The sequence below is a fragment of the Myxocyprinus asiaticus genome, chromosome 10 (assembly GCF_019703515.2).
Source record: "Myxocyprinus asiaticus isolate MX2 ecotype Aquarium Trade chromosome 10, UBuf_Myxa_2, whole genome shotgun sequence".
NCBI classification, from domain to species: Eukaryota; Metazoa; Chordata; class Actinopteri; order Cypriniformes; family Catostomidae; genus Myxocyprinus; species Myxocyprinus asiaticus.
The window spans coordinates 30895239-30917200 of NC_059353.1; the positions used below are offsets into that span (position 1 = coordinate 30895239).

Genomic DNA, 21962 nt, shown 5'->3' on the forward strand with positions numbered 1-21962 from the left:
TCTGCAGAAATGATTTTAGGTATGCTGGAGCAGACCCAGTAACTGTTCTGTATGCCAGCATCAGAGCCTTGAATTTGATACGTGCATCAACCGGTAGCCAGTGGAGAGAGACAAGGAGTGGTGTAACATATGCTCTCTTTGGTTCATTAAAGACCAGACGTGCTGCTGCATTCTGGATCATTTGGAGGGGTCTAGTTGCACATGCAGGGAGGCCTGCAATGAGAGCGTTACAGTAGTCCAGTCTAGTTATGACAAGTGACTGGACAAGCAGTTGTGTGGCATGTTCAGAGAGGAAGGGTCTTATCTTACTGATATTGTAGAGTGTAAATCTACATGATCTTGGGGTCTTTGAGATGTGGTCTGTGAAATTTAGTCTGTTGTCAATGGTTACCCCTAGATTTCTGACCGATTTGGAAGGCGTTACTGTAGTTGCACCCAGCTGCGTGGTGATGTTGTGTTCAAAAGAGTTTTCTGACCCTGAATCAGGAGAGTTTTCTGACCCTGAATCAGACCAAGGACTCATCGCCACCATGGACCTTAAACAGGGCTGACATGAAACCCCACAGGCCTACTATAACAGACTCTGACGGGCCTACTGCGGAGCATGTAACGAGCCAGGAATGGAGGATTTCAACTTCAGGAATCTGTTCCTCTGGAATGTGCATCCTGCAGTGAGTCACCACTTAGGGGTCCTGGCCTGCCCGCGTAGTATGTCCACCCAACAGCTGCGGGACTTAGCCCATAAGGCCTATGCCAAGCAAAAGACTGCTTCTGAAAAGACTGAAAAATGCAACAATTTGCCCTGTCTCTGATCACTGTTTAGAGCTGGCTCTAGAGGGTGCACAACACCACCACAGTGACAGATTTTTCAGCAGAGAGTCAAGACCATTCCCAGCCAGCAGAGAGCAGCACAACCGTGATGGTGCCCATCCCAAGCACCAGACCAGGCGCTCTGAAAGACCCTGGGACAGGCCACGTCCATCCAACAACCCAAAGAGTGGAGCCACGTGGGAAGCCGGCCGACGGAACCCCTCTCGACACGCCCCGGACAAGTCCGAGCTCTCACCAGAGCAGAACAGTGCAGCTACATCTGAGTCAGCAGAGATCCTGAGGATTCTAAAAGAACTCGTCCAGAAGAAACCCCGCAATGGAGACAAAAAGGAAAGGCCAGACTCCTTATGACTAAGAGTAAGGCCTGAAACCAACATCTGCCCTCCGACTGAACCTAGCACCCAGATCCCTGCTAACCAGCCACCGACCACAGAACCAGCCATCCCATCACCAAGTGACGGCATCACCCAACTACCTCAGCTGACGGCTGCACATCTAGAGCAAGCCAACACACTTCATCACACTGTCAACCAAAACCCCAAGGTACCAGAAAGTGCTGTTTTGGTTGTCTGCCTCCCTAACGAGCCACATGAGACCAGCCCTAACTGCCCACACAAGCCCAGGTACCAAGACTCCTGGGGAACCTGATCAAAAAGGGGGTGGCACAGAAACTCTACCTAAACATCACATTGGAAAATGAGGTGAGACTGGAAGCCCTAGTAGACACTGGAGCCAACCTCACCTTAGTGTCATCCCAACTCTTTGACAGACTCCGAGTTGAAGCTAAGAGATAAAAACAAACTCTTAAATCCCAAAAATGTAAGCTGAATGTACAGTCATACAGCTAAAATGAGGTCCAACTTGAACAGATAACTCCCATTCACCTGATCATTGGTCCTATGAGCCTGATACACCCTGTGTACATATCACCAAAGGACAACCCTAACCCTAACCCCCTCCTCGTTGGCAAAGATATGCTAGATCGCTTCGAGCCTCTATTGGACTTTAGACAGCTGAAAATTTGGGCTCAAGTGCGAGAACCTCTGCCTCTCCAGCCACCCAGATCACCCAAGCCAGAATGTCAGGTCAGGTCACGGGAAATCTTGCAGCCAGCCAGGGGAACACCGTCTCCAACCCAGAGCAAGGTTCAAGGTTGCTACTCTTCACTTTTCAACTCACCAAAGACTCTGACTCCTACTGCCCCCAGGTTATGGCAGACCTACAGCTGAATGATGTAACAACAACAGACATCATACTTGCACTGTGGGCAGACAACTCAGCCATCAGCCTGGCACTGTTCAATGCCCTCACTGAAGACACACCAGACCTTCCTTTTGCCAGCAAGCACACCCGCTTCCCTTTGGACACCTGTCTGTCAACCATGGTGACTGCCAAGGGCATCTGCGCTTTGAACTTGAAATGGAACGACTGGTGTCTAACCCATTACTTCCTAGTCCTTCCGGACCCACCGCATGATTGGAGCAGACATGTTGACACTATTAATGAGTTAGTGTGGGCCCCACTGATCTCACAGCCCACTGTTGTTCCTGTCAAGCCAGACCATCCCAGAGGTCTGCACCCTAATCAACAAACAAGAAACCGTGGTACCAGCTTACACCAAAGGGGTCGCTGTTTGGCTCAACATGCGATGTGGTCAAACCGTAAACCACACGCCGGGCTTCTTCCTACCTTCACCTGAACGCGTAGAACTTGGCCTCACTCTGGTAGCCCCACTCTTCACTGAAGTGTCATCCTGTGTAGTATACATCCTGTTCAACAACTGCACAGCAACAGACGTCAGAATTCTCAAGGCCTACTGTCTGGGATGGCTAGTGAGTCATGACTTCCATGACTTTGACCTCACCTTACCAATAATTGGTCCCATCCCATTTTCGATGATCCCAAATGGAAGCTCAGACAACAGTGTTCACGGCACCCTTCAAAATCATCTCAATCACTTCTGTCATGCCAGTGGCCAAAGAACAGGTGTGCAGAACGGAGCTGACTGTGGACCAACACCTTGCAGTATACACAGTCTCTAACCAGCTGCCTGCGAGACTGATGAAAGTCCGACTGCCAACAGGACAGACGACACAACAGAGGAGCCATATCCAGGATTTGAGACTCAAGTCCAGCAAATTCTGAGAGATACAGATGCCATAAAAGGATGATGCAGACCATCAACAACTCAGACAAGTCCTGTACAAATACAAAGCATCATTTGCCAAAGACTCTTTAGACTGTGGCCTCACTAACCTCCACACGGTGCACATCCCAACGCACCCGAATGCTCCTCCCACTTTCGTCAAGCAATACAGGATTCCCATCACCTCACACGAACCAGTGAAGGACATCATTAATTCCATGCTTGAGAAAGGTGTCATCTGTCCATGCAACAGCACCTATTCGGCCCCCATCTGGCCCGTCCTCAAACCAAGTGGCAAGCGGCGACCCACCATTGACTACAGATAACTGAACCAGCAGGTGCCACTGTCGCGATGGCCCATGACCCAACTGGAGCAGGAAATACCCAGAATCAGAGGAGCCACAATCTTCTCTACACTTGATGTGGCCTCAGGATTCTGGACCATACCAGTGAATCCAGAAGATCAACACAAGCTGGCCTTACTGACAGTATACCTTCACAAGGTGCCTGTTCAGCTATGCCAACTCACCAGCTGAGTTCAACATCTTCCTGAACAAAGCATGCCCAGACACCAGAGTGAGAGGTAACCTCTTTTACGTAGACAATGTCCTCATGAAGAGCACAACAGTGGCTGACCACCTGAAGGAGATAGACCACGTTCTGCACCAATTAACCACCGCCGGTGCCAAGACTGCCCACCACAAAGGACAGTGGTGCCAAACCAAGGTCAATTACGTGGGCCTACTAATCAGATCACGGGGCATTGAACCGCAGTCCAGCCATATCCAAGCCATTCAGAACATCAAGCCACCCACCAATGTCTCAGAGCTGCGAAGTTTTCTAGGTGTGTGCAGGTCGACGAGGGGCAACAAGTACTTCGTCACAGTTGTGTGCCAGTTCACCAAGTGGCTAGAGTGCCTCCCAGCACCCAACAACACTGCCAAGACCATGGCATACCACCTGATGAACCACATCTTCTCCAGGTTCGGACTGCCACTAAGAGTCAACTCGGACAGAGGCACCCACTTTACAGCTGAGATCATGCAGCAGATTTGGAATCTCCTGGGTGTACAAGCTCAACTGCATATCAGCCACCATCCCATTTCATCCAGCCAAGTGGAATGAACAAATTGAACTGTGGTCGGCATGCTGAAAAAGTATGTGTCTGCCGACCAGAAAGACTGGAATGTGAAACTTCCTCTGGTGCTCATGGCCATTAGATCCACTCTGCATGAATCAACCGGCATGCCTCCCTTTGAACTAATGACTGGGCAGCAGATGATGTTGCAGCTGCACCTGCTGTACCAACTGGGAGACTCCAGCCTTGTCACAGCCTACACCATTCACCATTACCTCGATGAACTACACCGGCATCTGAGAACAACATTTGCTTTCGCCCAACAACAGCTTCAAAAGAGTGCTGAAGGCCGGAAAGCATATTACGACCGGAAAGCGTCACACAAGGAACTGGACGTGGGCGACAGGGTCTGGTATTACAGTTTCGCCCAGCCGCCTCAGACAGCCTCCCATCGACTGTCGAAGGAATTTCTGCCCCGCTAGACGGGACCTCATGAGATTGTGGACAAGCTCTCCCCGGTTGCGTACCGGATCAAACTGAGCCAGGGACAGAAAGAACCAATCTTCAAACGGGTCCATCGTAATCAAACCAAAAGACATGGCTGCTGGCAGGGAAAGACAGGGAGGGGCTAATGCTAACTAGGCCCAGCTGCAGTTCTCAAAGCGAAAAGACTGTCCTGACCAACCAAGGACATCCACCGCTGACCCACTGCCTTTCTCCTTTCTGTACCAGGATACTGCTGTGGTTCACCATCCTGTGCCTCCAGCCAACCGAAGGATAGCCGCAATCAGATATCACATCACCAGGCCCAGCATCAGGCATTGTACTGAAGGAACAACCTGGACTCCTGATCACCAACTGCAGGACCCACACCCAGAAAGTGTATGTTCGACTAGACCCTCGCAACGTCTACCGAGCACACTACCCCTGTGCAGTTGCACAGCACAGTTGGGCAGGTGCCCGATGGACAGAAAACACCCTCGCTCATGCAGAGGCCGATGTCAAGCACATGCTCACCCAACTGGAGAAAATGACGGTCACACAAGCAGAGCTAGGTGGACACAACCGACGCACCTAACAGTTCCTGCCGCTGCCGTCGGAACCCTGTTCAACATTGGCATAACTAGTGTCAACACAACTAGTGTGCGCCTAGCCACCGTGAGGCAACATGTGATGGAAATCCAGGCTGAGATTCCACAGCTGAGAGAACAACTCGCAACACAGAGTGATACCCTGCAGACCATCGGCAAATCATTGAGGGCCACTGTGGTGGTTCTCAATACTCACAGTGTCCTGCTGAACCAAACTGTGAACTCAATGAAACAACTATTTTCAGTTATCCAAAATGATTTTTGCCCAAACCCAGCTGGTCACAGCCCTGATGACAGACATGCCACGGGAGGCGAGCTCCTCCATTGACAGCCTGGCCATGAGTAGGATTCCACCGTACCTGGTACCCCTGAGCCTCATGCAAACTGTGCTGGCCTCTGACACTTCCAGCCCAACCGACCCTCTTCAAGCCCACCTCGCCTACTCTCTGGGTAGTGCCATCCCGCTACATGTCGACCCGAGCAAAGTGAGATGGCCTTCCTCCTGAGTCTACCTATCATAGAATCAAACAACATCTACAGACTCAAGGACATTGTCGGGTTTTGGCAAGGTAACACCCATATCAAGATACACACCCCAGATGTGGTGGCCTACCATGACAGCAACACACAGCTATATCTGGCCTCAAACCTGCGCATGTGTACTTTGACCAAAGACATTCACTACCACTCCTCAAAGACAACACTGAAGGAATCTGCGGGTTGCAGCCCATGAGAAGCGACGCCCGTTGCCCCGCCGAGGCCAAGCCTCGTACCCAAGTCATTGAAACACAAGCTGAGATCATGGGAAATCGGTGGCTCGTCAACACTCCTACTCGTACGGCCACCCTGACATACGACCAGCATGACACTGCCACCCATGTCAGCCTGCCCAACAAAAGTATGTGGATTCAAGTACCAAAAGGTGCCATCCTCCATCTCGATGATCTGGCACTGTACCATTTCCCGAGTGAAAGTACCAATCAGAGTTGGATATTCCTTCCTTCTTCAAGGATCACAACTTCACCCTAGATCCAGAACTGGTACTGAGTATTGAGGAAGGGGGGTCCCAGCTAATCGACATCACTCCCATTGACACGGCCCTCCAAGCACTGTCTCAACTGCCCATCCTGACCAACTCACCTGTTGTTCAAGCTTGGACTGCCGCAGACATGGCACTTTGCCTCTCCATGGCAATAGGATACGCCCTAACGCTGAGCCTGGCCTTCATCCTGTTTAAAAGGGTCAACGAGATGCGAGAGTCCATGAACAAGTGCACGGCTGCCCTTCCTCAAGCCTTCAAATGGAAATAGCGGAAAGGAGGTACCCAGGCAGAAACAATGCCAAACCTCATCGAGATGGACCCTCAGCCTGAGGAACCAAAGGCCGAAGACAATTAAGAACCACCTGCTGCCCGACCATCATGATCCACTTAACTATGGCCCGATGACGTCCCCACATGAACTTCGTCATCCGAAAGGGGGGAATTATGTAATGTTTGGACATTATCACGACGCTCAATCTGCTCATCTGGTCATAAAATCTCCCCCTTTCCCCTTCTTCACACTAAATCACTAGCCCGGCTGCAACAGTCTACAAGATAATGGTCATTAAAAGACCCTTTGTCACATTAGTTGCCTTTGCAGATGCTAAACAGAAACATCTCTAAGTCTCTCCAGTAACTTCAAAGGAATTCCACAAGTCACCCCCCCCTCCCCCCATTCACACACATTCCCTGCATTTAACTCATAATCAAACTATCCCAAAATGTATATGATATATTCCTGTGTTGTATGTATGTCTTGATGTTATATTAACCTAGTTATGATTCTTTAGTTATGTTAGGGTAACTTTGAATGCTGACATCCAGGTTTAAGTATGTATCACTGTTTAAATGTCTGCAGACCCCATCTGTTTGGTATTGAAATGATCCTCTCTTTATGCCTTAATTAATGGTGTATAGTATGTTACTATAAAATGCATTATACTATTTTTACCATACTTTGATGTAAAACTGTACAAATTCCTAGACCACCATAAAACATGCAAATAGGCTGTGAAGGGGAACAAAGGAAGATTTCTCCCTCTAAAAGTTGGCACCTATGATTGGTCATTTTAAAAAGATGGGTGTGAACTGATTTGGCCTTAAGAGACCTTAAGATGAATATCTTTGCTCATTCCCTTGTGAGACGGACCCTTTCCTGACTTTCCGGCAACTTGCTTTCAAGTTAACTTCATTCAAACTTCCTGCGGACAACCGATCTCCAGAAAAATCCAACGAATGCTTCAGCTCACAAACTCACCGAGAATCTCCGTATTCTACATGCATCTGGACTCTTGTTCAGCACCAAAGCCAATGCAAGTAACCATTTTATAAATCTTTAGATGCATCATTAAGCTTTGACCCCTTTCTTTTAAGGTGATTTTGATTCTCTGATGATTCTCAAAGGTTGTAGTTAACTGATTGTAAATCTTGCCATTCTTTGCTCTTCTCTCTCTTTCTTTACTTTTCGGTATTCTGTATATATATTCGTTGCTTAAGTTTAGTTGTATTTACCCGTAGTTTCATTTATTAAACCCATTATATCTAAGCTTGATTATCTCTGTATTTGCGGTTCACATATCAAAGTCAATTAAATGTTGATCTTGCTACATGCTTTTGTACTGTTAGTACTATATAGAACAAGAAAGTTATTCTTCTTGGCCAGAAGAATAATCTTTCTTAAGAGTAGGGGTGTTGAAATTAATCGTTTCTACGATGCAATGGCGGAGGGAGGCGAAACACAAAAGCGAGTAATAAAAAATGCACCCACTATTTTAAAAGCCGATATCTGGGCATATTTTGGCTTTTATGAACAAACTGGTAAGCACGAACTGGACAAGACACACGCTGTGTGTAAATCCTGTCACACATGAATAAAAAATGTAGGGAATACCACTAACTTAAGAAACCACGTTAGCCATTTTCACCCTGAGATGCTATCGCCTGCCAGTGCCAAGGAGGACCCAGCTCAGCCAAAAATAGATTAAACTATATCAACTTTGCCGCCCAACTCGGAGAAAGGGAAGATAATAACCAGATCTGTGGCAGCTTTCATAGCAAAGGATATACGGCCTTATTCTGTGGTGGACAACCCTGGGTTTCGCCACCTGTTGAAGACGCTGGAGCCGCAATATAAGCTCCCATCACGCAGTCACTTTACAGAAAAGGTTATACCTGAACTCTACCATGAAACCAAAGCCCAGGTAATAGCGTCAATGAGCCAAGCTAATCGAGTAGCAATAACATGTGATTCCTGGATTTCGGTCACGACAGAGTCTTATGTAACAATAATAGCACATTACGTTAGCTTGGACTGGCAGATTTTGTCACGTGCTGCAAATGAGAGCCGTTTATGAGTATCACACGTGTGCTCATCTGGCAGAGCTACTGTCTCATGTCGTGGAGGAATGGCAGCTATCAGATAAAGATGTAGTGCTTGTGACAGGCAATGCGTCGAACATGATCGTTGCAGCTCAAATGGGAAAATTCCCTCATGTAAAATGCTTCGTGCATACGCTGAATCTCGCGTCCCAGCGGGCGCTTAAAGTGGCCACACTCTCCAGGCTTCTGGGCAGAGTCAGACGAATATCAACATCAGAGCCACTGTCTGAAAGTGAAACAGCAATGTCTAGGCCTGAAAAATCATAAGCTGATAACCGATGTTGCAACAAGGTGGAACAGCGCATACGACATGGTTGAGAGGTTCTTGGAACAACAACCTGCAATCTGTGCCACCTTGCTGTCTTCAGAAGTCAAAAAAGGAGTGTCAGACCTGTGCACTCTCACTAAAACAGATGTGACAAATGCAGAGGATGCTGTGAGGGCATTAAAGCCTATGAAGGATGCGGCCACACTGATGTCAGAAGAGCGCAATCCAACAGTGTCTCTCATTGCTCCTCTAAATGCACAACTCCTCCAGAATATGTCAGACACCATCGGATATTCACCCATGATCCTTGAGATCAAGAATGCATTTAAAACATATCTCCTGAAGAGGTACAGCAGTGAGGCAGAGAAGAAGATCCTTCATACAGCCTCTGCCATGGATCCCCATTTTAAGGGAATGCCTTTTCTCACTGAGGAGGAGAGATTGGAGATATACAGAGGAGTGACTAAGGAGGCAGCATCCTTGGAGGTAATTTCATCATGTTTCTTGCAAATGTATAAAATTAAACTTAAAACACTCATAATATTAACAGTAGCTACAATGAGTAAACATTTTATTAATTAGTTTTTAAATTAACTAATTAATTTAACAGTTATCCTAATATATGTGAGCTGTTGCAATGAATGAGTACACTGTCTGTTAGTTTAATGCTATTTTCTATTATTTTGTTCAAACACAGAATGAGTGTACACCTAGGAGGACAAAAGTGTATGAAGCGCCTGGGGGAACAGGAACTCTGGAAGAAGAAACCCATGGAGGACAGCCCCTCTGCTCCCAAACGAAAGGCCTCATTGCTGCTCGTGAGTTTGCTGGGACAGTCTTTCACTGACACTGAAGGTACAGTAGAACCCAAGACCCCCTATGCCAGGGCTGAGGAGGAAACTGAGACATACTGTAAAGCCCCATATCTCTGTTTCTCACTGAGGACCCTTTGAACTGGTGGCGGGTCCATGAGGTCACATTTCCCCTTCTCTCTCAGCTGTCAAAACAATACTTGTGTATCCCAGGCACAAGCGTGTCTGCAGAGCGGGTTTTCTCCACTGCAGGAGATGTGGTCACTGCTAAAAGAAGCACTCTCAAACCAGAGTATGTGGATCAATTAGTGTTCTTACAGAAAAACCTACAAATTCCCAAATGCTGAGCAGTGACTCATGTTTGTGATGTTTGGCACATTCAGGAAGTGCCCTGTGCCCAGTGCTGTTATTTTACATTTGTTATTTGCTTTTATTTTGTATATTAGAGCACTGCAGAATGTTTTGTTTTTGAAGATTGACCATATTCACACAATAAGTAGGCTCGGCCTCTACTATTTATTTTGGTTTATAATTTAATTTAATGTTTATACATTTGTTAACATTTAAATATTTGATGAAGAAGTACACTGCACTATATATAAGTACTTAAGTACAGTACTTGACAGTTTCATGCACTTTTAGTATTTACTAGTGTTTATTAGTTCTAAATGCTCCTGTTGTCTGCTGTGTTCAGACTTAAGTTTTGTTTGATGTGTGCTACATTCAGGAAGTGTACTTTCTTGGAGCAGATAAAATAAAAAGGGAGTTCATATATCTGACTGCTTGTATTCACTGACGAAAATATAGCCATGTGCAGTAATATTGAAAATTGAGGATGCAACACATCGTGATGCATCGTGATATCGAATCAAATCGAATCGTTGACATGATAATCGTAATCGAATTGAATCGTGGGACCAGTGAAGATTCACACCCCTACTTAAGGGTTGATAGAAGATCGTACTGTTGGTTCGGTGGACGAACAGATCAGTCGATTTAAAATTAATTCTGCTAAAATTAATTCTGAAAGCTGATCTATATATATTTATAATGAATTATAACCCGTTGTAATTAAGTATATATATATCCCTTTTGAGCTAATTTGCAACATTGGAATACATTGAAATAAATACAGAAATTTGGGTAAAACATTCATCTTGACAAAATATACACGTCTAGCCAATGAAAGGGAAAGGGCAGACCAGCGAGCAAAATCTTTCAGGACCCGTTGCAGAAGAGGGGTGTGTGGTGATGTGGGCATGGCCGAGCGACATCTATGGAGAGCGAGGCCGGGAAAGGAAGAGCGTTAAGGATTGAAACTTGTGGGAAATTATCTCTAACAGCTGTTTCATGTTGCAGTGAGAGCTGAAGAGGGATAAATGTGTAATCCAGACCGCTGGAGGGTTTAAAGAAATGCAGAAAGTTGTGTGTGTTCAGTATTTTGCTGAACAGCCTTATTTTGTGTGTATACTCTGAAAAGTGTGTGAAAATAAAAGACAAAGAGAGCAAGAGACTTCTCACAGAGTGAAATTAGCTTTGAAGAGATCTGAGCACCTATGTGTAATTGTTACTCCCAAATATTTAAAGCTATGGGGAGTTGTCCTAAACAATGAAACATTTATTGGTAAATCAGATACTGGAAAATGTATTGGGTACAGCTCACTCTTACTTATATTCAGTTTATAACTGGAAAAGAGGCTAAAGGAGTTTATAATTTTCTGAATTTGGGGTAATGAGACAACAGGATCAGAGATATAGAGTAACACATCATCAGCGTATAATGACATTTTGTGAACAGTTCCAGCTCTTCTGATGCCCTGTATGACCTGATCAGAACGAATGGCAATCGCTAGGGGTTCCACTACCAGTGTAAAAAGCAGAGGCGAAAGTAGGCAGCCTTGTCTTGTGCCGCGGTGCAAGGGAAAAATAGAGGAGGATACATTATTGTATATATCCAGGATATGACCGTGTTGCCAAAACCAAATTTTTGTAGCACACTGAAAAGGTACTCCCATTCCACACGATTGAAGGCCTTCATGATCAAGCATGAGAAGGGCCTGTGGTGGTTTAAGATTTGAAGAATAAATTATGTTCATTGCTCTTCTTATATTATGAAACAACAATCTATTTATAATAAAACCAGTTCGGTCGCCATGTATTATTCCAGGTAAAACAGAATCAAGGCGTCTCACGAGTGCTTTCACCAATATCTTTACGTCAACATTCAAAAGGCTAATTGGCCTGTAAGAGCCACATTCGTGTGGATCTTTGTCCTTTTTTAAAATCAAAGAAATAGATGATTGATGGCGAGTCGAAGGCAGACAACCGTTATTAAAAGCCTCCAAGAACATGTTTAGGAAAGGTGTTTTAAGTGTTTGGGAAAACTTCTTAAAAAATTCAATAGGGAACCCATCAGGTCTGGGAGTCTTACCATTTTGCATACTTTGGATAGCCTGAACTACTTCTTCAGTAGAAAAAGGTAACTCTAGTTCTCCTCTCGTCGCAGTTGTTATCGTAGGTATGGGCAGAGGTTCGAAAAAGCGATCCATGAGAGATCTATCAGTGGGGGGTTCAGACTGGTATAAGAGTAATAATCTTTGAAACACGTAGTAATATTAACCGGGTCTGTAACCAAATCACAGTTGTGGATTAAAATTTTGAGCTGACTTTTCTTTCAACTGTAATGCAAAGAGTTTACTTAGCTTGTCTCAGTGTTAAAAAAACGCATGTTTAACCTTAAGCAGTAACTTTTCAGTTTGATGAGGTGACAGCATATTAAAATCAGATTGAAGTTGGAGTCTCTTCTTGTAACTTACAGGATCTGAAGAAACTACGTAATCTATGTCAAGCTACAGTATTTCAAGGGATAATTCCTCTAGTTTCCTCTTTCGTTGGCTATTTACAAAGGCCGAATGCAAAATAATTTGACCCCGGGCATAAGCCTTCAGAGATTCCCAAATTGTAGAGGGTGAGGTCTCAGGGATGGTGTTTATTTCTAGAAAAATATCTAATTGAGTTTGAAATGAATCACTGAACTCTCTATCAAAGAGTAGCAGAGAATTAAATCTCCAATTTCAGTGGAAGTATTTTCATGCTGTGGGTTTGAAAAATAGGCATTCGTCAGCTTGACCACAGGTGCTTAAGAGCGATTGAAGTGTAACTGCAGTTTTAGAGGGTGGGGTGGGTTTAGTGGACGAACAATCTAAAGAAGGATTCAAGGAGCAATTAAAGTCATCTCCCATAATAAGATAATTTGAATTTAGGTCAGGGAGTTAAGAGAATATTCTCTGAACAAAGTTATGATCATCGAAGTTCAGGGCATATACATTGGCCAGAGTCAAAACAATAACATATCTACCACCAGGATCAACTAGGGTGTTTGAGGGAGAGAGCTGAATACACTTGTTGATAATAATTGCCACACCTCTGGCTTTACTCAGAAATGTAGAATTATATACTTGTGAAATCCATCTCCTGTGAAGTCAAGCATGGTCTGAATTTGTTTTAATGGGTCTCTTGTAAAAAACAAATATGAGTATTTAGATGTTCTAAATTTGACAACACCTCACTGCATTTGATTGCACTGCTCAACCCTTTGACATTCCAGCTGGTAAAATTGACACATTTACCCCCTGACTGAGCATTTTGTGGATTGGTGGTCATTGGCAAAAATTTTTTTAAAAAAATTAAAAAAAAAGAGTAAATGGCAAAGACTAATGTGAATAAAGTGACATTCTTCTGTCTTGACATATCTGAGATTGAGACATATCTGAGACTGAGCCAGAAGGAGAGGAAAAGAACCCCAAGTACACCAGTAGTGCAAACATTACCCACTGTCAAACAACACAAACTCTCTCTCCACTGAACCTTCGGGGAGAACTCCATAACAGTAAATCAAGTTATAAGGAACAAAGCATGGCTTACAATCCAAATTCGAAACTCAAACAAAAAACAGAGTTAAATAGTGTCAACTATAAAAGAGTTCACAATGCAAAGTGCCAATAAATTCTGACATAGAGTGTCTCTAAAGGAAAGTTCACTTCAATGCGCAGCTTTTTAATGATATAATGATGAAAATCAGAATATAATACACTTTATAATTAAAGTTTACATTTGTGAGGACACATTTATGAAAAACACTAAAACTAAAGGATCCACTAACTCTTGTCTCAGCCTCTGATACACTTAAAGTATTTTAACACTATTCACTACTTTAAAACATGAACAAAACACACTTTTCGTCCCTTTCCATAGTTCAATGCACATTGTGTACAATTGACAGTTTTATATTATTGAATCATCGGTTGTGTTTAGAAGTTAACAGTCCATAAAATAGGATAAAATAGTTGGTTATGAGAAAAAGCTGTTGCTGGACTAGCCAAAGTTTGCAAGGTTCATGGTAATATCTCTTAATTAAAGATTTTGTTTGTAGAAACGTTTGCAAAATCCTTGAGCATAGGTCTATGTTAGTCTTTGTTTTCAGGTTTTTATATCTAAATAACTGGTGTTTATTGCATCTTGCTGGACCAAGTCATCACTTCCTTTCCATGATCTCATCATAACAGCCATTTTGACCACACAAATACACTCATGTTTGCTCAGCAATCTAAACAATAGATTTCTATTGTTTTCATATAAAGCTAACAATAACTACTATAAGCTAACCCTAAACCATACCCTAAACCTAGCCTTATCAGAAAGCTTTTTGCATTATTAGAATTAAAAAAATAAAATAAAAAAAAACATTATTTAATTCATGTATGGACCATTCTTCCAAATGTGGATGCCCAAAAATGTTCCCAAAAGGAGGTTTTGTCCGATTTAGCTCACTTTTGGGTACAAATTTCCACCCCCAAACTATAGCTAAGTAAACACACACACACACACACACACATTATGTGTTATTTCTCGTGTGGTGAAAAACCACCACGAGCACACATACTTGACAGGCTTATGTTTGTTGCTTTTACCCCAAAATGATGTCTCTGCCATTTGAAATATGAATACAGCAGTAATTAATCACTTATTCAATGTTATCACTGTTGTGCTAAAATCATTTTCTGTGTTAATCTTAATTTTGATCATTTTAAAGAGTGAGAATAAGAAATATCTGTAATTATTTTATATATTTCATTGTATTGTTGTATGACTACCCTCCTGGTATGACAACTTTGACATTCTAATAAAATTGTACATGTAAAAGTCTATGTAATGTTTGCAATCGTAGGTGAAAAATAAAAAGACTAAAAAAGGACAAAACCAAAAAGATTAAAAATGTCAATACTTACTTTGACATCAATACCCTGTTAGAAAAGGACAACAATTATACACAAGTCTTTTCTCCAGTATAAGGTTTAAGTTTTAGTGTGTGCTGTCCAGAAAGCGTGAGTGTTGATGGTGTTAAACATTTGAGAGTGGTCAGCCATATCTTTACGTTTCATGATTAGAAGACTTAGGTGGGTGTATGTGTGTGTGTGGAGGGGTTTAGTGAGAGACGTATGAACTTTAAAAACATAGTTTTAGATACGGCTGTTAGTTAAATGGCCCATGTAAGTACTCTTGCTTATTCAAATTCGTTTAAACTTAGTAGAATTAAAAGTATTGACATCTAATTAAACATTTTGTTTAAACCTTACTTTTGTAGAAGAGGGTATGATATGGAATGTTTTGTTAAACAATCTAGTTTAAAAATCCTTACATTGATTATTTTATAAAGTTAGGTAATAAGAGAGGGATACAAAATTATCGTTTAAAATATTTATTTTTCACATTATTTCAGGTCTATACAAAAATGAATAATCTTTAAACAGTTTAAAATTTATGATTGATATTAAATAAATGTGATATTTAAAATTTCTTAAACATAAATTATAATGAAGTGAATATGCTTTAAAAACTTCACAAGTTTTAAAACATGTTTGTTACATTATCCTTGTAAGTGCATTTTTAACATTCATTTTGCATGAATAATTAAAATTATTTTTATTTAATTAAACATTTGTTTAAATGTATTTTGTGCTTCTTGTAGGGCTGCAACTAAAGATTATTTCTATGCTTAATCGATTAATTGGATAAAAATGAAATTTTATTTCCTGTATTTTATTCAAATATTATTTTTCAAAAAACTTATATGATAAAGGGCATAAGGATTTGGTTTGATTTACATGACTGAATTCACAATTCTATACTCTCACAAAACTTTTTTGTTTTATTATTATTATTACTTTCAGGACATATGCTAAACAGTTCATTTACTTGTAAAACTTAACAAAAAGTGTTCATCATTAAAGAGTAAACTGATACATAGGGCATGGAGTGGAGCAATAGTGACACGAGAATAGAAATATTAATAATTCTGCCCAGCTGAAAAATACAAAATTATGTTAGATACATATGCTTGTACACTGTCACTGATTACACACATTTAAGTATTTGAATTTTATAGTTTTTAAAATAGTATTTTCACTGATTACATGTTTCTAAACTATTCTTTTCAAAAAATTGTGTATGCTTATCCAGTAATATAATGTTCGCTATAGTAAATTAATTTACTTGTGAAATCTGACATTACATGTGGCATTATCAGTAGGACTTTCAAATATCAGGACCCTTAGCATTATTATACATTATATTCAGCATTACATTCAGTTAGTACAATCATCTGTAAACCCTGTGCAAATTCACTCTCGTGCTGAAAAGACTCATCCTCACTTTATTACATGCACTTACATGAGCAGGAGAAAACACTTTAAAAACCGGCACACCTTGACTGCTGAGACTTCAGTCTGATATCCATGAAAGCTGCACAATTGATTACATTGAAACTGAAATTGTGGTATGATGTTGGACAGTTTAATCAAACTGATTGAGCTTCCTTTCTACATTTCGATCGGTTTGATTGCTCACTTGCTCATTAAAGTTTAACAGAGACTCGCTTGTGTTAAGAACAAACAGTTTTGTGAAATACGCAGCTGATTTTGAATTCATAAAATGTTTACATTATAAAACATAGAAAATAGCAGTAAAATGTAAGTGATGTGCTGGAGAGAAACACCTCTCACTTATCAAACAGCACAAGCACTCTGTCAAAGCACCTGACACAGCAACCGCTCCACATGATCTTCTTTGAAGTGTATATTAAGTGCTCTCGTGCGCTGGACAACTTGGGTCATGTTTTTCCGCTTCAACTTGTCTCCGCTGTTTTTCAAACGAGTTTCATAATGCAACACATTTTTCACTTGGCTGTGAAGTGACGTCACTGACGGGGCTTCTCTGTGCTTACTGCAAATATCCAACTAATCAATAATAACATTCGTTGTCGATGATTTCCATTATTGAGAATTATCGATTAGTTGTTGCAGCCCAACGTGACATCTCAACGTGAGCCCGCACCGGAGAAACAGCCATAGACATCACCAACGTTCAGAATATTTTCTGAATGTGTTGACTTATACAAATTCAGGAAACCACATTCATTTAAAACCACTTAAACTTCCAACGCACAACCAACTATCACTCAAAACATCGGTTATCACAAACCAAAGGTCAATCACTGGTCAAACTTTATCATTTAAAACATCTGTAAATGGTCAAACTTTATCACTTAAAACACCTGCCACACACATCCGGTCATTCAACTATTAACCACAAACCTCTGCCAGACACATACAGTCAAGGACATCCTAAGTCCCGCCTCCATCATAAATCATCCTTATCTCATCCATCAATCAAATTTTGACATTTGGGGGATCATAATAATTACAGACATTTCCTCGACAAAGGAACACTGTTAAGGCATTTACAACAATTACTTGTTGTTACTCTTAATCTGTGTAAGATTGTGCATGCAAACACACAATAAAAGTGCCTCTTTGGCTAATTAATAGAAGTCTTTTTGGAGTGCATATTTTCTGTTCATAAATACTGTATATGAATAGTACTGACAGATTGGTTTGCACTGTGACCCACCTGAGCATTTTGTACATCTTGTCATAATCCAACCCTGCTCCATTATCCATGAAAGTAAGACAGTCTTGACCTCTGATAACTGTCTTGTCAATCCAGAACTGTTTGGCACTCACATCTGGGTCGTATGCATTGTCTAAGAGCCAGTAGAAAATATGTTAAGCCTGGTTTCTGAGTGGATATCTACCGAGGTAGCCTTAAAATATCACTAAAATAAAATATCTATACTGTACTTATGGTGCTGCAACCTCAAGGGTAATTTGGACTATGGAAACATAATAATCTTTCTTTGCCTAGCTTCACCCTGCTGTTCCCAAATATATATCCTAAATATAGTAAACTAATTTCATGGCTAGCTGTCTTTGGGCACGGGAAATATATTTTTGTATTGTCAATTATTTATCAGAATTTTTGGAGGAGGTTGCCTCCTTTGAGAGAATTTGTTTTTGTGTGTGTGTGAAAATTAATGTATTTGTATAGTGAATTGACTCTCTTAAAGGAATACTCTGTGTTCAATAAACGTTAAGCTCAATTTGACGGCATTAGTGGCATAATGTTGATTATGACAAAAACTAATTTTGACATGTCCCTCCTTTTCTTAAAAAAGAAAAAGAAAAAGCACAAATCTGGGTTCTAGTAAGGCACTTACAATGGATGTGAATGGGACCAATCTGTAAACGTTAAAATACTCACTGTTTTAAAAGTTTAGAAGTATAGCCATAAGACAAACAATATGCATGTTAACATGATTTTAGTGTGATCAAAATCACTTACTAACCGTTTCTGTGTAAAGTTATAGTCAACAGAGCTGTTCAGCTTGTAGCCCAAAAACCCAGAAGAGAATTAGCCATGGGTTCCCTCTGGATTTTCCTATGGGATTTTATAATGGGATTTTTAAACTTCTGAGAAAAATAATATCTGTGGTAAACATTACTTCACGATATGTGGACGTTTTGTTCTACAACATAAATTACAGTCATACCTCAAACGTGAATTTTGAAGCCGTATTGAATTACATACTTTTTTAAAAGAATGCATAGAGGCTTTAAAATTCACGTTTGAGGTATGACTGTGTAATTCATGTTGTAGAACAAAACGTCCACGTATCGCGAAGTAATGTTTACCAGACATTATTTTACACATAAGTTCGAAAAACCCATTATAAAACCCCATAGGAAAATCACAAGGGAACCCATGGCGAAATAGACTTCCGCGTTCGCCTGCATATTGACGTCACAGCTGAACAGCTCTATTTTACAACTTCGTTGCCGTGATGATGTAAGGTCAACAAACCCTAAAATGACTGTAAAAAATACTATTTAAAAACTCTACAGCTCAAATAATACATGAGTTTTAAAAGAAGAATTAATGTAAGTACTTTTATAAAATTATAAGCCTCACATTTCTGCCTTTAAACCCTCCAAAAATTGGCCCAATTCACTGTAAGTGCCTCATTGTGACCTAGAATTTTGCTTTTTTTTAAAGAAAAGGTGGGAAGTGTTGAAATAGCTTTCTGTGGTAATCAACATTATGCCACAAATGCCACTGATTGAGCTTAACTTGTATTGAACCAGGAATATACCTTTAAGGGGCAGTCACACTAGTCTTAGAACATGCAAAATATTTTCAGACAATGCAACAGATCAGGATAAGATGTCACATGCGAGGGCTTCATGGTGATGCCATTCTAGGCCTATAGCAACCAATACACTGAATATTGAGAAGATACACCAGATAATGACTACACTAGGGGTCAGCAGCCTTTTTGACATGAAGTGCAATTTTTTATTTTCCTGGTCAATGGCTGTGCTGCACCTGTATTCCAATCTACATCTTGATGTAATCCTTCCTCATGTCACGCAGCGTGTTTTCATCAGCTGAATGGGAGACTAAACACTAATAAAGTGTGACGAGACTCGCTCTGCATGACTTGAAAAGATTTTTGAACCCCACGTTGTGGGTTTGTGTTTTCTCTTTTAATCGTTTAATGTAATTTTGAGTGTGACCGTGGTTTAAGGACGGTGTACCTGTATGCTGGGTTGGAAATCTCAAGGATTAATAGTGGTGTTTTCCTTATTACATGACTTGTTGTTCTGAAAGCAAAAAGAAACAAATTACACGTTTACTCGCGCGATTAACCGAAAGTGAAGCGTTGCAATCTTGTGATGCGTGAATGGCTTGCACACGCTGCACGAGTCTGTTTGGTATACTGCAGTCTCGTCACAGTTTAACTTTTTGTTTAGTCTCGCATTCAGCTCATGAAAACACGTTGTGTGATCATGAGGAAGGATTACATCAAGATGTAGATTGGAGTGCAGGTGCGGAATTTATATAAATAAAATAGTCTAGCTCTCTTGCCGTTGCTGGCGTGCCAGTGATTACCCTTCCGCATGCCAATGCTGGCACGCATTCCATAGGTTGCCGACCCCTGGACTACACTGTCTGATCAAGAAAACAGATGAGATTTCATCACTTGAACAGTGACAGAGCAAACAATCAGTCCCTAAAGACCAATTTGAAAACCAAATTGGTAATAAATCTAAGGGTAAGACATAGAACAAAGAATCAACACTTTAAAGGAGGTATCTGCAGCTGCTGCTGTTAAAGAACCAAAGAAGAACCTAATGACTTTCTAAAAGGCATTGAATTATCATAGTTTTTGAATTAATTCATAATTCTCCAAATAGCATCAGACAGAAATATAGGCAAGAAAAAGTTTCAGGTGTGAAACTAGGATACATATCCATAGTAATCTATCAGCTAAAGGGAAATTTCAAATGTTCACTGCAGAATAAATATTCCATGATGAGGAAAAGTAGAACCAGCCACTCACCTATCAGCTCTGCTATGGCGCTGAAGGGCCAGGTGTGGCTGGTAGAGTTGGTGTGAAGGAACTTTGGATTTAGCTATAAAAAATAAAAAAAAAGAAGAAAAAAAAGGGAAAGATACAGGGCAACGGGTTACAACAGCACTTAAACAAGCCTTTAAACTCTTTTATTGTGAGTGATATCCTAAAACATGGTTTTATGAATACATGCACTGCTTTATAAAGCTGTATTCTCAGACTGAGGATCTGGTAATAGTATTTGACCTGATGCATTTGACCAATTTATCAGTTTGCTGGTTTGAATGAAACAGGCTTTTGTTGCTTGAACCTAGTGCCATCTCTCCTATTTTGGCTAACTTCAAATACTGCATTTGGGTTGTTGACATGGCATTTTCACTGTCACACAAGATACAAATTTATAAACAGTATTGTCATCATTTAAAAATGCATTAAATGATTAAACATTTATTTGCTTTACATCGACCTGTTATTATACAAACTGCATTGTTTTTAGATTTTTTAATTTTTTGAGCCAAATCTCAAAATTGTCCTATGGTGTGACTGTCTCAAGCAAGGTTCAATAAATTCTAACTTTTATCAATTAAAAAGAAAAGCATACAAATTTTGATAAATACCACTGGCATAATTTTACAAGTGTCTATTTTAGTAAATGGCAATTAGTTTTTTCATCCATATATTTCTAAAACCGTAGGAAGTTGATACATTTTGTCACTGAAAACCACATCCTCTGGTGTGACACCATATCCTCATTTTAAATCGGGTAATTCCATGAACAACTTTATTTCGTTTCTATAACCCCATTCAAGGTCATGTTTCTGAAGCCCCCTGTGAAGACCAGGACATGTGCACATGGTAAGTTTTTGTCTCTAAATTGTTCAAATATTTAACTTGTTTCAAAGCTCTAAAAGTGTTTACATTTTGTTGTCCTTTGGTGTGAAACCCCTAAATTATATATATATATATATATATATATATATATATATATATATATATATATATATAAATAAATGTCCCTCTTTTTTTTTTTTTTTTTACTAAAATCTATGTTAAACTGCATAATTATGGAAAATTGTGCAAATGTGTCATGCTAACTGCTAATGACATGTTAGCTAAGAACAGCAAGGTCATTAACTCACACAAAAGGCTGAAGCATCCTTTGGTGTGACAGAAAATGTCCTCTGGTGTGACAGCTGTACTGTCACACCAGAGGACAAATATGTCACACAAGAGGACAAGGTCTATTAAAGAAGCATTTTAAATAATTAAATAAAATTTGTTTAACTCATTTGTATTCTTTTTTTTTTAACAATTTTCCATGTTTTAATTGCAATAATTAAACTACTTTCTGCTGTTTTTGCAGTACATTGTACTGTTATAGTGATGATATGATGTATGATGATACTGCTATTCAGTGTCATGAAAATAAATAGTTATAAAAGTTAATTAACAGAGTCAATGTCACAGCCTACCTAGTCTTGTTAAAATTAAGTTTTAATAAATTT

At 40.7% G+C, this 21962-nt stretch overlaps 1 protein-coding gene across 2 annotated transcripts in view; it reads right to left on the reverse strand.

Annotated features, from left to right (window-relative positions):
- Positions 1-21962, reverse strand: part of morc3a (MORC family CW-type zinc finger 3a) — a 57660-nt gene that overhangs the window by 33338 nt on the left and 2360 nt on the right. For both annotated transcript variants that reach the window (XM_051708487.1, XM_051708486.1), the window contains exons 2-3: positions 20446-20518; positions 17616-17748 (exon numbers count right to left, since the gene is read on the reverse strand). In XM_051708487.1, coding sequence (XP_051564447.1) covers positions 17616-17748; positions 20446-20518 — 206 coding nt within the window. The remainder of the gene's footprint in view (positions 1-17615; positions 17749-20445; positions 20519-21962) is intronic.